Genomic DNA, 23,843 nt, shown 5'->3' with positions numbered 1-23,843 from the left:
GGACAGGATGTCCTGACTTTTGGTTGTGAAGTGGGAGGCCAGCGCTGTGCAGAGGGCCTGGGAAGGAAGAGGAGAAGTAGAGACTGCGGAAGGATTGGCAAGTTCCTTACACATTTGGAAAGTTCTGCTGTGTTGTTGGTGGCCCCAGAGATGCAGGTTTGAATATGGGCCTGCTTCTTAGACCGGATGGAGAGTCTGTAATGCCTTTGGAGAAGGCAACAGGCCAGTTTCTCAGAGGATGTGTGGGAAGCCAACCACAGTTCTGCAACTATGCACTTGCCTTTCAGCGAGGCTGGGTCGGCATCATACCAACTGTTGGACTTGTAGGCAGGCTTAATGCAGATCCTCTTGGCAGGGGCAAGGATGTCAAAGGTGTTGGAGAGGTGAAGGTTAGCAAGGGGTGAGACAGAGTGAAAGTCCATAGGAGGAGTGGAGGGGGGAATAAAAAAAAGGCGGCAAAAGCCGCTACTGACACTTGCAACATCAGTCAAATGACGGAGAAGTCAGCTGGCAGTATGGGCAGGGGCTTAGCCGAGGAGCCCAGCAGTTCAAGATGAGAGGAGAGAATGATCAGACCAAGAGAGAGGTCAGCTGAGATGAGTGCATCCAGAGTGAGTCGGGACAGATGGAAGAATAGTGAGGGAGAAAGTTGCATGGGTTGCGGAAGGTAAGACTGCATCAGGAGAGTCAAGATGAATATTGAAGTCTCCAAGGAGGAGAAGCTTAGAGTTGGAAGTCAGGAGAGTAGAGAGGTGAGGTCAGCCCACTCCGATAGGAAGAGGGAGACCGGCCCAGGGGTCCTGTTGATAGTAGCGAGCGTGATCGACAGGGTGGGAGAGATTCAAAGCTTGCAGACAAGACATTTATTTTATTTATTTATTGCATTTGTTACACGCCCAGACCCCTGGGTATTACGGCGAGGTTACAGACAGCTTAATAGAGCATACATTCAGTCGGCCATTCTGGCACGGTTACATTAATGTTTTTAGAAAACCATAGTAAAAGAATGAGAATACAAGATATTTACAATACAGAGCGGTATATAGAACTACAGAGATATTTACATTTGTTATGCTGGCTGCTATTTTTAGTATAGGTTAAATAGTCAGGTTTTTAGCAGCTTTTTAAAACCTGAGAAGGTTTTCTCATTTTTGATTTTAAGCGGTAGGGAATTCCAGTGTTTGGGGGCTAGGTATTGGAAGCTACTGCCCCACGCTCTGGAGATTTTTTGTCCCGGGGTATAGCTAGTAACGCATGGTTGTTAGATCTTAAGGATCTGGTTATGTCTTTTTTGGCAATGGCATGGTTTAGGTAGATGGGAGCATTTTTGTGGAGACATTTGAATGTAATGCACAGGGTTTTGAAGATTAATCTAGCTTTCATAGGAAGCCAGTGGTGCTCTCTTCTAGTTTTTGAAATATGGTTGGTTTTTCTTATTCCAAGGGCGGCTCAAAGAGCTTTGTTTTGAATAAGTTGTAATCTATTGGTGTTAGTGGTGGAGGTACCAAGTAAAATCAAGGCCCTAGCTAATGTGATGCAATTGGTGGCGGTCAGGAATTGACGACAGAGAGATAAGTTTAGAGGTGTATGAAGTGGAGGATGAATTGATGTGTTTAGTCATGGAAAGGTTAGTGTCCAAGTAGACTCCAAGCATCTTTCCATGTTTCAGTACAGGGATTATGGTGCCATCTATGTTGATGGCAGAGTAGTCTGGATGCAGAGCGTTGATTTTGGATTGGGGGCCCACAATGAGAATCTATGTCTTCTCATCGTTGAGGCAGAGGCTGTTTAATGCCATCCAATTTGGGGTTATGGTGTAGATTTTGTTGATAGTCAATGTGTCTTGGGTGCAGTTCCCTGAGAGTGGGATAAGGATCTGGGTGTCATCGGCAAAATCAGTGTAGATGACACTCATATCGTCCAGTGCTGAGAAGAGGCGTTTTGTGTATGCGTTGTAAAGTGTGGGTGAAAGGCAGGACCCTTGAGGAACGCCAATTGTGACTGGTATAGGGTCTGCTGCTTCTTTGCCTATAGAAACTCTGGATGTCCGTTCCGCAAGGAAGGATTTGACCCACGTAGTAGCTAGCGTCTGAGGAGAAGTTGAAATCACTAGCTAGAGTGGAGCAGAGTTTGTTATGATCCACAAAATTGAATGGTGCGGAGAGGTCCAAAAGGAGGTGGAAACAGAGTTTTCCTGAGTCTCTGAAGGAATCCATTTGGATTTTGAGATCTAGGAGGGCTGGTTCCGTACTGTGGTTAGGACGGAAACAAGATTGTCTGGTGCCAAGGTATTGTACAAAAAGACTATCTAAATGGTTGCATGAACAAAAAGTTCTACAAATGCTACCACCAAAGGTTTGAACACCAAAAGTTTGAACATTTGGTGGTAGCATTGCAGGTAAGTAAAATAATTAATTAAAAAAAAAACAGGGGCTGCGGGGTGTCCCCCGCAACACCCCACTCACTATAATAGCTATATCACTATAGTGAGCGGGGGTTACCTCTGCAGCCCCGTAAAAGAAAAAAAAAAGAAAAAAGGACCCTGCGGCACTGGTACCCGATCACAGAAGTGAAAGGGAACTGGCGCCGCAGGGACTCAACATAAAGAAAAAGGTAAGTGGGGTTTATGTTGGGGGTGTGGGTGGGGGTGTGGGTATGTATGTGTGTTCGAATGAGAAAGGTGCAAACTTTTGGTGGTTTGCACCTTTCTCATGCGAACTTTCCGGCCGCGGTAAAATCAGCCGCGGTCGGATCACGTAGATCCGGTGCCAAGGAGTTGGTTCTGTTCCAGATGTGTTTGGACTTGGTTTTAAGCTATTTTAGCGAGGATTTTGAGAAGAAAGGGGACTGTTATTGGCCTATAGTTGGTGGGTACAGTGGGATTGAGGCCATTTAAAAAAATATTTTTTAGGAGAGGTGTGACCCATGCTTCCTTGATGCTAGCTGGAACCCGATTAGTATTGAAGGATGCGTTTATGAATTTAGTTATGATGGGTATAAGTGTGTGGGAACATGCTTTCACTACTTTAGATGGGACGGAATCTCCTTTGCAATTGGATGCTTTGAGCTTCAAAGAACATTCAAAGGAGGCGTAGGACTGAATGGGTACGATAGAGGCAGGGATCCATTCAGGAAATACAAGGGCCACTCTGTCTCCAGGCTGGACTTGTGGAGGGTCTTATAGCCCTCAGGAAGAAGAGTGTCAAAAGCACTGACCTAGCTAGCTTTGAATCACGTCTCGGTGAGCACGAAGACGTTACGATCAAAGTCTTCAAGGAGGAGACAGATGTCAGAGGAGTGTTTGACAGCACAGTCAGAATTAAGGGTAGCTAAGCGAAGCTGGTTGCCACCTTTAAAGGTTTTCCGAGGAGGAGTACAGGGACGAGGAAACAGCGCCAGAGGTAAATTTGAGAAATCTACAAGCAGTTGTCCACCTCGCATTACTGACTCCTCACACTGGACACCTACAGAGTGGTCAGTGATGAAAAGCAGACTAACAATTTTTCACTTGTGATTGATCAGACATATCCTGGCTTTTTTCACCTTCCCACACAGATCACTTGCAATCATCTGTAGTGTGCTATCAGGGCTGGACTATGTGAACAGCTCCTATTTGAGGTTCTCAGAACACGTGAAGAAGCTACATTGAATACAAAACACGGCTGCAAGAGTGCCATCACTTGGCAAAAGAGATCCCACCCCACCAATACTCTGAACGCTCCAATGACAGCTTCTCAGGCAAAAAAAAAAGAAATGAAAGGCTCTCTCCTTCACTCAACGCACCTTACAGGTTGGGTGTCTAAATTCATAGAAATGAAAACCCTACAACCACAGAGACCAGCAAGATTGAGCAATGGTGTACACTAGTGCCAGGGCCTCACTATTTTGGAAAACAGCAAAAAGGCTCATCGTTCACAATCATGACCACAATTCTTTGGAATTCTCCGCCCAAAAAAAAAGATCCTCACATGGCAAGGCTACCTCGCCTTTTAAGAAAGAGCTCAGCACTGCTCTCTGGACCATCTGGACCTCAAAAAACTATTGAACATAATACAACTAATGAGCAGGCGTACACCAAACAGAACAGAAAAAGCCTAAGTAAACAGACATGATAGCAGGCAGGCCCCTTGTTGTCGCCTCACCCGCAGCCAACATTAACCACCAACTAATCTTCCAGCATCCCACCTTAACGACAATAAATCTACCCACTCCACCACAAAATTGAAAGTAGGGGTACACATTTCATTTAAAATTGCATGCTACTAGCAGACATAAAAAGTCCCTCCCCACATGGCATGAGTGACAGTTCTCCACATTCACGTCTAAATCTTGCCATCTACACATCTGAACTCTCCAAATCAGAGCAATCATGGATATAATTCTCTACCGCCTAGACTATGCCAATTCGGTTTACCTGGGCACCCCCGCATATCAACTCAGAAAGCTCCAACGGTACAAAACACTGCAGCTAAGCTCCTCCTGGCCCTTGGCCACAGAGAGAACATCACACCCGCCCCCTTTGTCCCCTACTGGCTCTCTGTGGGGCAACTGGCCACTTTCGAAATCATGTGCATCACCCACTGTGCCTCCGCAAGATGGGACCAGAATACCTTTAACATAAACTCAACCATTACCAAACCAATAGAAACCTGCGAGCAGGCACAGCACTCCTTTTGATCCCCCCCTTCAAATGGGCAATAATTGGGGTGCCCACCTTCTCTGTCCAAGTCCCCTCGATCTGGAACAAAATTCCCCTTAGCATCTGCCGCATAGAGGATGACCTTACCTTCTGGAGGGCCCTCAAGACCTGGCTTTTCCACCCTGCACCTTGATGAACCTTTGACACACTTTGGGCTATTTACCCACCCCTCAGGCCGGGGCGGCAATGAACCTGCCATGAAATGTACGGAGCGACAGAGAAAAACTCTGTCAGACCACAATACAGAATCCATGCCACAAACGAAACCAAGAAACCAGCCAGGACACACGGGTGCATTTCGCCCTTCATGCTTGTGGAAGATAGCTGAAGGCATAGCCACCCACCCGCAAGCATCTGATATCACACTATATTTAAGACACATTGCACAACACCTCTGCCATGAAAATGCAGCTATCCCCCATGGCAAACATTTGTTCTAGCTGGGCACAATGACTTTCCTGCTCTTGCATACTCTCCACGCTACCTCACAGCACCGTCCACATGCCAGCTCGGCATAGGTAGCTAACAAGAACTTGACCAACCCTACATACCGTTGTATTGACTAAAATGTACTCACGCATTCTAAACTCCTCTGATGAATTTCCCATAGATTTGACTTCGGTTCCCCAAGGGTGTTCATCTACATTGCTTTGAGGCCAAATGACAAATTACATTACATACACAAAGCACACTATTTTTCAGTCACCAAGAGCAATTTTTCTCACTCGCCTATGGTGAGTGCAAACTTCAAGGCCTGCTGAAACTATACGTGCCAAACACGACGACCACTACTTCAAAGCACACATCTGCAAATAGAAACCCAACTGGGCAGCCGCACACACATCCACACAATATCAAAGACATACTCACACCACAACACAAAAGCTCCATTCCAAACAACATGGAACAATATCTCAAAATACAGGACCTGCACAACCACCCTAGATACCCCTAAGAAGTGTCTCAGACAACGGTACTAAAATACCAAGTGTCTTACCCTGCATACAGAGCCTGGTTCATTCCCATCTGCACACAAGACAGCAGCAAACAGCCTGCTTCCTCTAAACAAACTAAACTCCTACCACCCACTCCCTTGCAGGTTCTATGGCAGCAAGGGGCCATGGAAATGGCAGCAGCTGAAGACCAAACATGTAACATAGCATATAATAACACAGTACAAACAGGTATAATACATTAATATGTAGTATTTGCAGCTTACATTGGTGGTTTTAATGCCTGGTTGGATGAATCCTTCAAGGAAGTATGGCGCATGTTACTTTTTATTGGAACTATTAACACGCCTTGAAAGGTTGTAACAGCTTTTCAATGTGTTCCTGTAATTCACTATGATATAATAACCAAAATGTGGGCAGATGATTACAAGTTAAACTCGATGTGCCTATCGTCTTCCTTCAGAAATATATTAACTATGTTACTATGGAAATAATGAAGGTTATAGGAAAAGCACAACACTTCGTATAAGTGAAGAAGGCAGACTGCCCGATAAGTAACAGAAACAGAGCTCGGAGTTGTGGAAGCGAAACATACATTGTTCTAACATGGAGAATGGGAACTGGAAAGAGATCACCGAGGGTTCGAAAACAGGACACTCACTCACCTTGGATTATATCCGGTCCAATTGTTGTCTCAATGATTCGATCAATTGCAGCACCCAGGTCTGAGGAGGTAGTTGCTGTGGAATCCGACACAATCATGCATCCATCAGATACCACGCTGGAATGAACAAGGACCTGCGGAGACTCTGTAACCATGATGGACTGGGTCACTGTGCAGACACTGGAAACGCTGGACTGAGCAATGGACGAGGAGTCCGGGAAATAGGTTATAACAGTGGAGTCTGATGTAGAACTACTTTCAGACACCTCCTCCTAAAAAGAAAAAGTATGAAAATTGTTGTGCCCATAAAATAAGAAAGAAATGTGCCTCAAACATAACACAATTCTATCAATCAATGCCTTTTCTTGGGTCTAGAAATCCGATTAAAGTCAGATTTTAAAACAGTAAAACCTAACTGACAGACATGCTCCAAATAACAACGCATAACTTCAATGTTACAAGGAATTTATGAGTACATGCTATCGCTCAACAGATTTTCATGTATTTAATTGGCAAAGCAGAGTACTTTGGTGAGAAACATTGTATACTAGTAAAAGGAGAGAGAACATTCACACCTCCTAGTGTTCTACAAAAATAGATCATTGAACGTGGTTGAACATGCACCATTCGGTTGAGGAGATGGAAGTTCACACAAACAAATCAACAAACATTGGCTAGGTCAACAGATTTAGCTTTTGTGTAGGCATGGTATAGGCATTTGCTAGACACGGTCATAACTGAAATGTGCACTTATCAATGCCCGGTCCCTCCCAGCACATGCACTGGACATCAACGACCTCATCACTGCCCTTAAACTCGACCTACTAGCAATCTTTGAAACCTGGCTACATAAAGCATCAGGCCCTTCCCTTTCCCTTGCCCTCCCTCAAGGATACATTATTCTGAGACAAGACCGCAAAACTTCCAAAGGTGGAGGTGTAGCCCTCATCTTCAAAGATACCCTCTCCATCAGACTCTGCAGTCAACAGTGGGAAAACAACGCTGACCTCCTCATTGCCAAACTCTCCCTTTCCCCCAACTGCACCATAAATATCCTAATCACCTACAGGCCACCTGGCTCACCACCAGAATTCCAAAAGCACCTCCCCCAAATCCTAGGGAATAATCTAATCTAAAAAGCTCCACTAAAACGTTCCTACTCGGCGACCTCAACCTAGGCCTGCTTGACCCCAAGGATAAAGCTGCTGCCTCTCGAGCCAAAGAACTCACCCACATGGAGTTTGTACATAAAATCACTGCACCTACTCATTGCAAAGGATGACCCTTAGATTGGATCGCAGACCACAACTGCGCGTCGTCCATCACCAACATCTCAGCCATCCCATGGACAGACTACCACCTCATCCAATTTGCCATTCCCACCACTCCTAATCGCAAGTTACCCTCGTACGCCCCATCTGCCAAAGTCGGAAGCACTAAAAAACTAACCAAAACCAACCTTGCACCATTCCTAAATATACCTGAACTTAAACCTCCATTTAACAATGACCCCATCTCTCTGGCCAACACCTATGCCAACGTGCTCAGCCAAGCTATCAAATCCATAGCTTCCCTAGAAGACAAAAAAAGAGGAAAGAAATCTATGCACTCTAATTCCTGGTTCACAGAAGAGAGAGCCACCCTACGCACCAAGAAGCGTTGAACTCTAGCCAATTGGCAATCTTCGCCCGACCAATCCTCCCTAAATGAATTTTAAAAGACCTCATCCACATATAAAAAAGCCATTTTCCTAGTTAAATCAGAATCCTTCAATCAAAGAATATCCAAAGCAAATTCTAAATCCAGAGAAATGTTCACCATCTTCAAAGTTCCCACCTCCCCTGCCACCACCCCGGATGAAATCAAAGACAAAGCCTGGTGCTCTAACATTCAGGACGCACTCATCAACAAAGTTAAAATGCTCCAAGAAATAATATCTACACAACGCAAAGCCCTTCCCAATCACAACATCCCACTTCCCCACCCCGCAAACCTCTCTCCCAAACACCCCTCTTTGTCTTCAGAGACGTCACCGAGACAGAAGTTACTAACCTTCTCAAACAGATCAAACTCTCCACAGATCTGTCCCTCTACCATCATCAAAGAATGCGCAGACTCACTCACCACAATCATCAAAGCATTCATTAATGACTCATTCTCCTCAGGAATCGTATCACAAAGCCTAAAAGAAGCCTGGGTTCGCCCACTCAAAAACCTACCTAGACCCCACTTGCCCCAACAATTACCGCCCCATCTGCCGTTCCCTTCCTCCTCAAAATCCTGGATAAAGCTGCCCACATCCAAATCCAACAATATCTGGAAGACAATGCCATCCTTTGGAAAATTCAAGCAAGCTTCCGCAAAGGCCATGGCACAGAAACCGCCCTCCTAGATCTTAAGAACCAAATAACCAAAATAATGGATACTGGCAAACCTGCACTCCTCGACCTCTCTGCCGCATTTGATCTTGTTGACCATGATATCCTCACCTCCTACCTCTCCAACGTCACCCATTTCTCTGACAAAGCCACCGCATGGATCACCTCCTTCCTAGAAGGAAGGGCCATGAAGGTCTACTCTGACCAAGCCAACGCAGCCCCCACCACCATCAACTGCGGAGACCCCTAGGGCTCATGTACGGCACCTACCCTCTATAATCTGTTCACCAAACCTGTTTGACCTGCTAGATGCGCTCAGCATAGCCTACACAAACTATGCCGACAACACCCAAGTCCTCCTCCCCCTTACTGGAGAATATGATCATGATGCAAAAACTCTCCTCCAGATATATGCCACCATTCAAACCTGGATGGCAATCAATGGCCTCTGCCTAAACGGGGACAAAACGAACGGAGATCATCTTGGGCCCTAAGGAAATCCTCTCCAAACTAAACAATAAATACACTCACTTCACCATCGACCACACAAATATATCTGTCTCTACATCTGTAAAGACCCTCGGAGTCTACTTAGTCTACACTCTTGATGACAAGACAGGTCAGCGCCATCTCTTCTGCCCACACCACTAAACTTATAACTGCAACAAAACCCTTTCTTAACACTCAAAACTGCCTGTCCATAGACAGAGCCACAATAAGAGCCAGACTTGACTATTGCAACGCCCTTCTGGCAGGCACCTCTACAAAAAGCATCAACAGGCTCCAAAGAACACAAAATAACGGACTCCGCGCAGCCCTACACATTCCAAAAAGTGACCGCATATCCCAGGCCAGACACAAAGCCCATTGGCTCCCAGTCAAGGAAAGGATCAACTTCCAAATTCTCACCCTTACACACAAATGTATCAATCTCTCTGCCCAGTCCTACCTCTCAGAAACAATATCCAAAAACATCTCTGCCCGCCCCACAAGAAACTTCCATGCAAATCAACTCTGCGTACCATCCATAAAAAGAGCCAACGCCGGTGGCCTGGGCTTCTCCCACATAGCACCGAAGCTCTGGAACGCCCTCCCCAACGCACTTAGAGCAGAGCCCTCCTTACTTGCCTTTCGCAAATCCCTCAAAACTACACTATTCATATAACCATCACTACACCCTGACATATTATGTATCAATGTTTAGAGAGCCCTTCGCTCTGAGAAACCCACTAACTGCAATATACTTGCTTTTCTAATTGCACCATGTAACCTTGAAGATGAACCTAAATGCAAATATATACTTGTTCCTTACTATGTTACTGCAAACTAAGCCGTAAAATGCAAATTTTAATGTTACCACTAAGATTTCCCTGTAACCAGATATGTCTGATATGTAACAGCGCCACGATGCCTCTTGGCTGATGTGCTTTTTAAAAATACGAATAAATAAATCGAACTGCCAAGATGGAAAGAACTAAAAGAAATGGCTTGAGTACCTCACAATGCCTGGCAAATCCTGGTTACCTTTGCACAAGCGAAAACAGTTGGCATTGCCAATTATTGTTTTAATAGGACTTCAGTGCAAGAAAAGATGCCAGGACACAGTTATTTAGAATTCAAGTGACTGAAGGCACACTTGGTTAAGACATTGTATTAACACAATGACCTCATTTACAGCTGCAGTGACACCAATAACTCTCGCAAGACTACTTAGGAATAACACTGGCAGGCCATGCACAGCACAAAGGTTGATGTCACTGCTATATTGAGCTAACCCCGATGATCCCAGGAGGGTGTACCTGGGGTGGAGAGGCTTAGGCAGTAGGTGGAAATGGACATAGAGATTAGAAAAGTCATGGGTGGGAAAAGGCCAAACGATACTCAGAAGCCGTCTCTTATCTACATGTACTCCAATGCAATATTTCCAGCTTACAGATGGTGCTCATCTAATAACGAAAACGAATAAATACACAGCCACTTACAGTAGTATGACTACTATACTTTTCAGACTATTACAGAAGTATCAAATTATTTAAAGGTAAAAAAAAGCATCATGGGGTTGAGGCAGATGATTATACCATTGTCTAGCTCGCGGGTCACTTCTTGCGAAAGGGAGCGCTTTTTAGATACAATCTTGAAGAAACAGTATTGCGATAGCATTCTAAATACTAGGGCTGTATGAAGTTTCAGTTGAAAGTGCAAGAGTAAAGAAGCAGGGAGCGTGGCACAGAGGTTGAGCCGTTAGGGATCGTAGAGTGAAAGGAGGAAAGTATCAAGTGATTAAGTTAGCAATATCGGGTCGCAGAGTAGAGTGGCTGCAGGGATCCTTAAAAAAGATGCGTTTCCATACACTTATTTTGTCTGTAGCCATCTTGTGAAGCCTACTGTATGGTATTAGGGAAACAAATTAGGTTTACAATTAGCATGGTCACCAATATAGATCTTTTGCTTCAAATGTTAGTTTAGTTTTGTTTACTGAATGTTGAGTAAAACGTTTATTTATAATGTAACCTTATTTGATATACTGCCTATTCTTTACTAAGTAAACATTTAAATGTAAATAATTAAGGAAACCTTTAGAAGTATTTTTCACCAGCCCTCTGCCTCTGGTGAGGGGTGTGAATAGATCTCTCCAAAGTGGGAGAACAGGGAGCCTGCCAAGTTAGACCAAAACACTGGAGTAGCATGGCAGAGCAGAGCACTGAGGTTTCACTCTTAAAAGTGTGCGGGCTGGTAGCAAAGCAGAATTAGACAAAGATCCCTTCAAACTGGACATTTCAGAAAAACATGTCTTTAAAAGGTTCAGATTGTAATTAAAAGAACTGAAAAACGCTGCTGTCTGGCTACCTCCATTCATTTACTCCTAAAGAACACCCATAGACTGAAAACCACTGCACAGAAAAGCTCCAAATCAGAAACAAATTGGGCACAAAGCGTCAGCTATTCCTTTTTTTGGTTTGGTGTGAATCAAGCCAGTAGGGTCAGTCAAAAAAACAAAATATCTTATGGTGCACTGCAGAAATGAAGTGCAGCATTTCTATTTGGTTCGATGTGAGCAATTACTGTAGGAATCCCTCAGATGAAAAAGAAAAGTGCTCAAAACGATATTTGGAGATGGAACTGGGTCGCTTGAACTTAGGGTAGCGGTGGGGAGTCAGAAAGGGTGCAATATGCATAGTTGGAGAGTTTGAGGTGGGCTGGAAATCCTGTTTTGTGGCAAAACATTTTCCTCTTACTGCGAGATTCCCAAGCTGCAAGGCATGCTTACAAAGGAAATGTGTCATGCAAGTGAAAGGGAATTTTGGGAGGCAGTCAGGGAGGATTTACACAGACTGGGACAAATGTGTAAGCTAGAAAGTGGGAGGGGTGCACGTGGAAAGCAACAGTGGGGATGGGGGAAGATATTTAAATTGTCCAGTAGTTTACCACAGTGATCAGAAAACTATGCATTACCACAGGAAAGAGTATGGTGAATAATTACAGCAGTAATACAAGGTTGTATCCAGGTGACCACTTTATGCTATTGCAGGAATTCTCCAGGGAAACTACCACAGACACGAAACGAAGGGTAAGCAAAAGGGAGCATGGGCCATTGGCCAGTATTGTTTGTGCAACAGGAACAGCGCCCATGCCTGGTGGAATCTAATAATGTCGTAGTGAGGAGGATATGGGCCTTGCCTGCAGGCGCAGCCCACCAGCCATGGCTATGATTTTGTTACCTATTTGGTGCAACAGGGACAGTGGAGACGGCCGGAAACCGTGGCCAATGGACATGGCTGAAGGGATCTGGTTAGTTACAAGGCAGGGGGATAGGGGCCACTAGTTATGGCCGATGGGTATTGCCAGTTGACCTTGGTCTTTAGCATTTGGTGAAACATGGACAGTGGGCCATAGAGAACAAAACCCTTGAAATTCAGTGAAAAAAAAACTTTAGTTAAGAAAAGGCTAGGATGATTTGATTTGTCACAACAAAACCCAGGAAATTCAGCCGGAGTGGGTAGTGATAACCACCTTAACTCTGAGCCCCCCCCCCCCACACTTGTTGCTCAACCCATGAGCACATGCAGGAGATCAAGCAGGGCTCAACAATGAGCTAAAAATTGCGTCATGGGAGACATCTACAAGGAGTGGGAGGACTCCGAGTTAAGATGGTCAGTGAATTTCCTGGGTTTTGATACGGAAAAAAAACAGAACATCTGTCTTAATTAAAGTTTGCCCATTTTATAAATAATGTTGAACTACACCACACATTGCAATCTGTCTAAATGGAACACTGTGTGTGGGGCAAAGGTCAGTGGAACTTAAGAGCAGGGAAAGAAAAAGCAGCTCATCCTGTTTATGCTCTCTAGAAGGCAGGAGGGAATGGGTTAGTGTCAGTCACAGTATGTGCAGTCCAGTAGAGAGACTCAGTAGGTCGGGCCAGTGCCTTTGCAAGATCAGTGGTAGCACAATCATCAACGTATCAGGCATGTGCCTATAGAAGGCTGAAAGATGAGATACACAACCAATTATGTGTTAGTCCTGTGACTCGTGGAGCTCAGTGTGGTAACTGTGCCAAATACCATCTCGTGATTGTGTTGCATCACAATCATGAGGAAAGGGTGGGACTAGAGATAGAGGCCCTTACAAGGCTCTGCGAAGCATTTAGCTGGGGCATTTTGAAGGGGCTGGGTTGGAGGGAGACCGGAAAAGATTCATTTCCTTAGAGAGGCTTGTGGGGCTGGTACAGTGTCAGTTGAATGCCTGTGAATGGCTTTGGAAAAAAGTATGTGAAGTGTCAGGTCTAAATGTTGTGATGCTGTATCTCCAAGGGTGGATAAAGTGAGAGTGTTAGTTGGGATAGCGACTTATGAAACTGCAATGTCTGTTTGAGCCCCCTGTTAGTGTCTTGAAAATGTGAAAGCATTTGAATTCATAGGTCATTCTGGCTTTGTCAGTCCTGAAATTACCCTGGAGTACAGCAGTTTTGAGATCATCCAGGTTATGATTAGCTTATGAAAAATGCTCACCAACTGCACTCTCGTTTGTGCATCGCTTGACACTCCGATGATGAAGGTTCATGTGTTTATGTAGAGGTTGACTAGTTTCCCTAACATAGTAGCTACGCCAAGGACATTTCATGCACATAAATAAACAATATTGCTGGATGCACATGTAAAACACCACAGAATCTTGCAGTCCTGCCCCATGTGGGGTATCTTGATTGTGTCCGAAATGTTGATATGTGCACAGATTAGGCATTTTTTGTTTCTGCAAGGCCAGGTTCCATAATCTGTGCTATTTGTGTGTAGTTTGCTTCTGACCTTTATTCCCTTCAGATTTGCTGGGTGTCTAAAAGCAAGGAGGGGCTGGGAAAACTCATCTTGTTGCAGGATGGGTAGGAGGTCCTTAGCAATCTTGCAGAGGGCTTCCAACTCTGGACTGGTGACTACCAGTGGCACCCAGGTTTGTGTCTCTTTCGCTCTGTATTCCAAGAGGTTGCTCCGGGGGATCTGTGTTGCCCTATGAATCTGTCTGTCAACAATTTTGTGGTTGTAGCCATGGTTTATGAAGTCTGATCTGAAAGAGTCTATGTTTTTATCCTAGTCCCCTGGGCCTGAGCATATTCGATTGTATATTAATGCTTAGCTGAATATCATAGCATGCTTTGTGTCCACTGGGTGGTAGCTGTCACTGTTGGTTGGTCTGCGATGTACTGTGGTCGGTAGCCGACCATTCTTTTTATTGTTATGGTGGTGTCGAGGAAATTTACTTTTTCAGGAGAGGTTTAAGGTTGCATGGAATTCATCAAATCTTCTGTGGAAGTTAAGGAGGTACTGTTCCCTGTGTGTGTATAAGGCACACCCTTCCCCATTTCACATCCATGGCCATGTCCTCCTTTCTCTATTCCCCATTTCCTCTAATCTTCTGCCCCCATGTAAGCACATTGTGATATTTAAATAATATTTATTCAGCAACAATGGTCAAAACTACTAGCTGCATAGTGAAGTAACTGAACAAACTGGCCCACACTGGCGAAAAAAGGGGCACATTTTGACTTTTAAAAAAAACTGGGCCACACTAGCACTTTTGATTCGGGTATTCCCCTGTAGGCCAGTCCAAGCCTGGCGGCTCATCCATAATGGGTAAGGGGGCGTCAACCCAGTGTAACACTGATCACTTTTTCCAGCTGAGGGAGTGCTCCTGGGCTGGCTCAACTGTCAAATGGAAACTGCGTTTCCCTTTGACAGTTCAGTTCCCCAGCCGCACATGCTCACCGAGCCATGCAAAGCTGGAGGCGTTTTGCTTCGCAAGCCTTGCATAGCTCATTGGAAATGCTGGCTGGGGAACTGCATGCGTGAGGGTGAGCTCCTGCGCCTCGTCGTACTTACGGACAGAGTAGCCTGGAGCAGGCGTTTCAGCATCCACGTGCAGGAACCAGGAAGCTAAGCTCTTGCTTCGAGATTCCTGTTAATGATGTAGGAGAGGAAACTTCAGGACTGGGGCGTGCGCACGTGCGTGTGTGTGTGTGTGTGTGTGTTTCGGTCTGTTGATTGTGGTGAGTGAGGGGGCGGGGGGGAGGAGGGTTGTACAACAAAGGCAGGTGCTGTGCAGCCCAGGGGACAGGAATGATATCTTTTTACTGGATATCTATCATAGATGTCCAGTAAAAAATAGCATGCCTAACCCCTAGGCCCCCTAGCGCCAATTGAAAACTGCTTGACATTTTACCCAATTATTTTTTAAACTATGCTCTGAAATGAAACTTTTTAACCCATTATTTTAAAAGCAATTCCCAGGGGTGGGGAGAACCCCCCAAGTCCCCTTCATTAGTTCGGGCACCCTCACTACACTCGGTCACTATGGCATATCTGGGGTAAATATTTATGCCCCGCCACTTCGAAATTTCAGAGCTGCCACTGGCCCTGGAACTGTGCTGGGAGCAGGGTGGGGGAGCCCAGGGACTGTGGTGAGAGCAGGATGGGCTGGAGCCATGGGAATAGTGGTGGGAGCAGGGTGGGGAGTTCACAGGGTCTGTGGTGGGGTGGGGAGAGCCCAGGGGTAGGAGTAGGATGAAGGAGCCCAGAGACTGTATTGGAAGCAGGTGGGGGAGCCCGGGGACTATACTGGGAGTAGGGTGCAGTGACGGAGCGCGATCGTTGATAGCTTTTTGGACTTACTGTCCATTTCGCATTTTTGGGGGGGACAGGCCTGCCCACATTTTGGTGGGGGTGGGGGAGGGTGGGTGGCGACAGGCCTATAAAGTTTGAAGACCACTGCTCGGGAAAAGAGAGAATGCAATTCTAACACGTCATTAAAAAAATATATGGACTTTAAATAAGGCATCTACAATGGCAGGGATTTAACACGTAAGAAATTGAGTTGGTTAAATGTGAATTCTTCATTAAATAGTTTAACATTAGCTAGCAATAAGGTAATACATGGGAAACTGAGTTCATCAAAAAAACTCTGGGAGACTCCGGAAATAGGGAAATGATGAAATTAACAAACAGATCTTTAGCAGCAACAACAAACCCGACTAGAGGCCAAGCCCATTTAAAAAGTGACCCCCAGAATCTTAATTACACATTTTTCCTATAAATACTGTGAGTGTCAAATGGAGAAGACATCTTGACAGTACTGTCTCCTGTATGCAAGTTTTTATTGAAACAAATTTGAACTTTTTCGATTATGTCCTTTGTATAAAAGGTACCAAGGAAGACAATTGTATCCAATTCTGAAAGAACAGTTGGGCTGTTTTGCAATTTTCATATAAGGCCATTGGAGTATGCCAAAATTGAGAAATGTGAATTTTAATATGTTCCTGCTTTGTATAGCTATGTTGATACATGTATAAGCTCTTTTAAAATGTTCAATTTGAATTATGTATGTAATCGCTAAGTGATTAACTGAAATAAAGTTATAAATGAAATTAATGAATGATATGTACGGTACATACTTTTTCTGTCCAAAAGTGGTAGTATACGTTGAAGTGCTTACTCCATCAGATATTTTATGACTCACTGCATCAGTCTGGATACAAATCTTTTGCCCTCATTGGATGTTTTCCTTTTTTTTTCTTTGTTTATTGTGGTTGGTTCCCAAGAACCTTGCATATAGTTTATAAAATTACCACACATACTTCATCTCCTTGAAAACTTATTTGGGATTCGAGATCTAACCACTATATCAAAAACATATCTTAAGTATGTTCTTTTCATCCAGGAGAAAATCAGTTAGTACAAATATACATTTACAAACCTATAAAAAGCTCAACATAGATCCCAAGGGACTGGAGATTAAGATCAAGCCACTTTTCAATATGTCCATTAACACATTTTCTGCTGCATGGCATGTATATGTATTGCTGAAAAACACGTTTTGGTCCTATAGTCTGCGCAAATTGAAGCCAGCATCCGAACGTTGCCGCTACTAAAGGCACCTGGAAATGTTACTGTGTTTAATAAATTTACATTGCAATGCAAAACTATCTGCATGGAAATAAAATGGTTCCAAAGAAAATGTGTCACTATAAAACAAAGAACTCGCACACCAACACACCATCAAAATATGCAACAATTACCTTGTAATAAACACACGGGTGAATCCTACATGCCCATGCAACGAACGTTTGACACCAAAGCAGCGGCATACTCCCAATCTCTCAGACCCAAGGTGGAACAATTCAAAACATACACACGCAAAACAGGCAGCACAGCCTTGCATCACACTTTCATATACTACAATCCAACCAACAATTCAATCACATGCACACCTTAAAACACAAACCCCAATGATTGGTCAAGCCTTGGATGCAGTTACAGTTCACAAAACATGGACTACAGATAAATACTCCAACCAACACAGATGGGCATATATGCATGAATATATATAAAAAATGTTTAAATAACTCAATTCCACAAAGATAGGAAACAAAATATATGAAATAACAACAGTACAAGAATATTAACTTTATAGAAATGGTCACATACTAGCAAACGCTGACTGTTATACAATACAACATACAGTACAAACGTAGCCATGCATAAATAAGTGTCTTGTATAGAACAAAATACAACACATTTTAACACTCGCATGCAAAAATACAATACTTTCAAGCGGTAGAAAAGATATTACGCAATCAATGAGTTCTGCAAAAAAGCGATCAGTGTTTAATAAATGTTGAACGATAACTTCAGTCAAATGGTTAAATATAAAACACATGTTCTGAATACAGCAACTATCTTTTCCAAATAAACAATTAACACACTTTGACTTGTCTTTCTCCACAGCATCCATACAGTAATCGCAAAATAAAAAGGCCACTACAAAAGCTCAGGGAACAAAACTCCAAAACAATACAATGCATGCAAACACCCAGGAATTATATTAGTATAGGGCTAAAATTGTCAAGTTGCTCGCTATTTACACGACAAAGAAGGTCATTTGCCACCTTAATTCTACACATGCATATTTCATATGCATCAAGACACTATCAGCACTCACTAAGGCCAGGGGCAAGTGCAATTTTTAGGCATGCTCTAGGATATGTAAATCACACACCTATTCATACACATTCAGACATGCTGTGCATGCATAAAACTAACAGAATAGAATCTACTAAAATCAGTCAAACTCCCCAATATGCACATTAAAACAGCAAAACTAAAATAAAGCCAGCAGTTATATACAAAGAAGCATGCCAAAGAACCACATAAGAAAAATATTACAATTCATATCTGGCACAATCACAGCAGACATAACAAATAGTAGACCAAAATCTACTAAAACAGACAAAAACCCGAACAAAACAAACTCCCCAAAAAGAAAAAGGTTGCAACTGAACATCTCACAAATACTAGCAAAAGAAAAAGATTACAATAAACATCTAAACGCATTCTAACATACACAAAATAACAATTAATGCAAAAATTACATAATCAAGCAAACACCTAAACAAAACAAAAAAGAGTAGCATATATATTACCCGCAATACCCATGGCCCCAACACATGAAAGAAAAAATGCACCAATATATACATATCAGTACATGGTTCAAAATGGAGGGGAGCTGGGAGCTATTTGGCTCCTGCTTCTAGCATAGGAGAGCCTGGTTAGCCTGCAACCAACAGCGACCAGGAGCTACTTTTGGCTCCTAGGGAATTCCGAACATGTAAATGTGACATTAACAGAAGAATTAGAACACATCTAATATACATATAAAGACAATGTTTGATGCAAAATGGACAGAAAGTTAAAGGAGCATCTCTGGTAGCTCCTGGATCCCCTGCAATAGCTCCTGCCTATAGGGTGATGCCCGACAACCAGGAGATGGTTTTAGCTCCTGCTCATCGAATCTCAATTTCAAACCCTGCAGTATATAAAAACAACAACATATCGACAAAATGTATGCTTTAAAGCTTTATGCCAAAGCAGAAAACAAATCCTAAATGAACACATGCAATATTCATAAGGGGTATGTAGCTACAAGAAAACAAAATGAGATGCAAGTCACTCAGTCAACTAAGAATTTCAGTCCAAAAAAAGTTGTTAAAGCACACTGCAAGATGGGACAGCATTTTAAAGAAAACAAACCACAATTAATAAATATGGTATAAAATATGGATAAATACAAGACCAAAGAACACATTCTAAGAGGAAAACTGTTGCACGCTTCTTCCACTGAGAGAGATGTCCCTGGAAAAATGTAAAATATTTAAAACTGCAGAGTATGGCCTTATTACAAAAGACAATGCCTTTCAGTGGAAAGATGGTGAAATCAACCAAATCATTGAAAAATACCAAAAGTCTGCACATGGAGAATAATTATACTTAAGAAGTTAGGCTGGGGACTATATAGTTATGCACAATACATACGTTAATACTAAAAAAGTTAAACAATGGGCTTGTGTAGACATAAGGAATATCACAAAACTTTCAAATTATTGGTTTACAAATAATGCAGCAAAGACAAAAATGAGTAAAATCATCTTCCAAAATATTGTTCCTTGCTCCATGCGGGAATGTGCATAGCTGTTTGAAGAGCTGTTCAACCCGTCTATCACCCATAAGTGCCTCACTAACACTGCCCCCCACCTCACCCAAAACATTACCAAAGCCCAATCCACCAGATGCTCCAGGACGACATATGCTCAACGACCTACATCCACCTAAAGGCAGGCGAGTAAAAGCAGGAGGCGCTAGCTTCCCCTACATCGCAGTCAAACATTGGAATGCCTTCCCACCCTCACTCAGAGCAGAACAATCACACTGTGAATTCAGCAGAATCCTAAAAACCCAGCTGTTTGAATAGGCAGGCTTGCTTTCGCTCTGCTACCTTGATTTGCTTTCCCTCTGTTATCATTCTTTCCTCGCACCTGCAATACTTGTACCTGTATATCTTACCAAAATGATATGTAATGAACAGCACCTCGATGCCCTCTGCTTGTGTGTGCGCTTTATATATGAAAACAATAAATACAATAAACAACTGCCAACATGATCCATTTCCACCCTGTAGGGGATTATTCAGTCCTAGTTTTTTCATTGCATGGTCAGACTTGTAGTTGGTGGTTTTTAGTACAAGCCTCAGCATGTAAAGAAAAACCCAGGACTGGATAAGCACCTACAAATTGGAATGGATTATGTTGTCAACTACGAATGTGCTAAATTATGAGCACATCACATTTTCTGCAGTTCCAACTAAACAATTCAATAGTACCTTTGACAATAGTAGTTGACTCCCCATAATACATTAATACAAGATTTCGAAAAATTACATTATGAAAAAAACTACAGAAACGTTACAGGAATTATTAAATGTATGCAACAAAGCACATTACAAAATACCTAAGATATAAAAGACAATTCTTGCAATTTGAAAACGAAGAACAGGTACCTGCTGAAAACATTCTCATGCCATCTAAAGATTTAACCAGCAACATACTAATGAACAGGAACTACACAAAAAAATACAAAATCAATTTAGATGATAAAATGACAGATCCAGCAAACAAATTGTTGCTTGGCGTAGTGATATATTTATTCCTATTGCACGCAATTAATATCTAAAAATGTGTCTTTACTGTTGTACCAAATAAGACCAAATTCATTACCAAAATGCTCTAAAGCAAATAATATGAAATAAGGTATTAACTCAGTACAAATATTAAACTTCATTTATACGAGAAAGTAATTACCAAACTACTTCACCCACTGTAAACCATTTTACAAATTCAGAAAAAGGGCAGCAAGTAAGTTAGCCAAAGCCTTAAATGGTAAGGTTGTCCATTTACAACTAACCATATATGACAATCTAGAGCTCTAGGTGTTAGTTATGCCATTAGTGACCATACATGTAGTCCAAACCAAAAGTCTACAAAAACTGCAAGATTTAGACAAAGTACATGAGGCACCGACATACTTGAATCACAAAACTATGCTGTCAAATATACAAATGTTCATGCACATAAATGGAGGAAGAAACTACAAGACACAAATGCACAATTTGAAAAAGTCCATTTACAATCTGCAGAAAATGTATACAAATGAATAAACCAGCCAGCAAATATTCATATATCAACAATAACCGTATGCATTGTTTAGCTATTCTTTTCACTAAAATACAACTCCCAACAAGCATCATCCATTTACTAGGTGTTCCTTATGCCCATGAAAAAGAAAGCCCACCACCCACCTATACTAAATGAAAATGTTATTTTACTTTATTTTCCAGTTGCTAAATAAAGACCACTTAAATAACTATCAAACCCAAGCACACAAGTGAAGTGTCTGAATGCTGGCGTTGAATTAAAACAATCCATCCAAGTAATACTAGAGAGGGCTTACATAGTTCACAAACTCTTTGGGGTGCACAGCTTAAAAGGTCACTCCCCTTCAGTTCTCCACATGCACAGAGCACAATAGCTGGTTGCTAATGTACATTTTGAGGCCCGCTTTGACAACTAGGGTCATAGTCACATATCCATCTCAGGGACACACTGTATAATACATTGAATTCATTTAGCCTCATGGCAATTCCACAACCTGTTAACATTATGACTTTGCCTTCTGAAAAAAGTTAATTTGGTACAAGTGCAATACATATTACATTACAATCAAAGAAAGGATCCCCTGAAATGTAAAAGACACCAACAGAATATTCCCAAAAAGAGCACTCTCATCCTAAATGCCCATCAGCAAAACGAAACAGAATAAGCAGAAAAGACTGCATCAACAGCAGCACTGTCTATTCAAAAACGGACAACCCCCCCCCCCATCAATCAAAAGAATGAACATGAAGATAGACACATGTAAACCAAATGCAAAATCTTAACAAAACATTGTAACATAAAAAAAAGTTCATAAAAGGGCACTTTTGCATCAAGTAAAACACTGCCACAGTAGTGCGGAGTAGATTGTGCACCACATATCTATATGTATTTTAGATGGACGGATGGAATGGCATACCATGTTCCATTTATTAAAACTATCATCTTCATGTTGCTGCATCCTTATTTAGAGGGACCTGCACAGGAGCCCCACATTATATTATTTTATAAGGATTTATAGAGTGGACTACCACCACAAGGCATCTTGGCACTAGGAAACCACAGTACGGACCACCTCATTCTTATCTAAAATAGAAAGGTTTTCAGGGACAGTCTGAATTCAAGATGATCTGTTTTAATGCGGGCGGCAGGGCATTCCACAATCGGGCGGCTGACACCGAGAACGCTCGCCCCCCCCATCCTAGCACGCCTATACGCCTATAGGTGGGGATAACCCGAAGGCCAGCTGTCCGTGAGCGCAGAGTGCGCGCCTGGCAGTAGCGAACACATTTTTCCTGCAGATAGCCAGCCCCAAGACCCAGCAAGGCCCGATGAACTAGACAATGATTATAACGCCAATAAGGTGAAGTGTTAAAAATCATAGCAAGATATTTAGTTTTTTGATGAACCCAACAGAAATCTGATCTAGTCGTTAATAAAAAGTAAAACATTCCGCTTTTACTTCACCTTCAGCCCCTTTCAGTCATTGTTGCCCCTTTTCAACTTTTCACACCAGCTTCCATGCAAATCATGGGTGACACCAAGTGTCTCAGTGTAAAGGAGGCAGCTGCCATCATTCCAGCGATATCAATCAGTGTGTCAGACAACTGCAGAAGATAATTTGAGTGTCCGTTTTGCGGAACAAAAGCATTCATGTTTTTTAGTGGTCAGAAGTACGATGGATGCCTATTAATGGGCAAGCTTCACACCTCTTCAGCTACCAAACCAAAATCGTGCTTTAAAACGGTATCGTTTTTTTCAAATAACTGCTAGTTTTTTTTTACTTGTACACGAAGGAAATTGTTTTGGGTGGAACGTTCAAATATTAGTAATACCTTGCGCAAGCAGATGACCGTATCATACACAGACCCCATGCAGATAAGCTGTGTATCAGCCACTTGCATCACCCCCACAGCCTTAACATTAAAATACTCCCCAACAAAAATAGGAAACAATTGCACAGGAGTCTGTCACCTCCTTATTCCCACACTGCTCCACAGATATGTTCCGATCAGCAATCCCAGGCAGGTACTGCCACTGGAACATGAATAGGATTACTGCCCGATATGAAGGGAAACTAATAAAATACACCCAATGGTAATTGGAATGACTTACTCCCTCAAAATCATTTTACTCCAAAAAAAGGTTGAATAAAATACTTCCAAATATAAATCCTATCTGTAATCCTGGTCACAAACTTTCGTTTATGGAGTCTTCAAAGAGGGGTTAAAATTACTCTGCTTTGTGGTACTTTTAAGCCTTTAGTTCAAAAAAATAAACCACAATCATAATTTGTTGCTCATCATGTTACTATAGGATGTATAGATTTGCAGTGTTCCTTTACAAGTCCTCTCAATTAAGTATAGCATTATTTTAGACGGTGAAAGCACTCGTTAACACAGGCAAACTTGTACCATCTAGTGATATACGATATGTGGTCAAGTGACTTAATTGCCGACGGTACTCAAATCCTTGCTTCACCACTTACCTAAAAAGTGTGTGATCCTGGGTAAATTATCTGCCAAAATTGGTAATACATAAAAGGGATTTCATTCACAGTGTCCGCTTTCCAAAACAGCAGTAATCATGGTTTAATAATTTTTAGCCCTCCCTATGTAAT

General features: G+C 42.6%; 1 protein-coding gene across 3 annotated transcripts in view; it reads right to left on the bottom strand.

Moving 5' to 3' along the window:
• ZNF335 (zinc finger protein 335) overlaps positions 1-23,843 on the bottom strand; it is a 1,126,934-nt gene that overhangs the window by 1,033,236 nt on the left and 69,855 nt on the right. For all 3 annotated transcript variants that reach the window (XM_069651371.1, XM_069651372.1, XM_069651373.1), the window contains exon 2: positions 6,318-6,588. In XM_069651371.1, the coding sequence (XP_069507472.1) occupies positions 6,318-6,588 (271 nt within the window). The remainder of the gene's footprint in view (positions 1-6,317; positions 6,589-23,843) is intronic.

Source organism: Ambystoma mexicanum, chromosome 3p (assembly GCF_040938575.1).
Source record: "Ambystoma mexicanum isolate Mex_15411 chromosome 3p, UKY_AmexF1_1, whole genome shotgun sequence".
Classification (NCBI taxonomy): Eukaryota; Metazoa; Chordata; class Amphibia; order Caudata; family Ambystomatidae; genus Ambystoma; species Ambystoma mexicanum.
The sequence above is the reverse complement of the archived record's forward strand: the minus strand, read 5'-3'. Positions and strand labels throughout refer to the sequence as shown.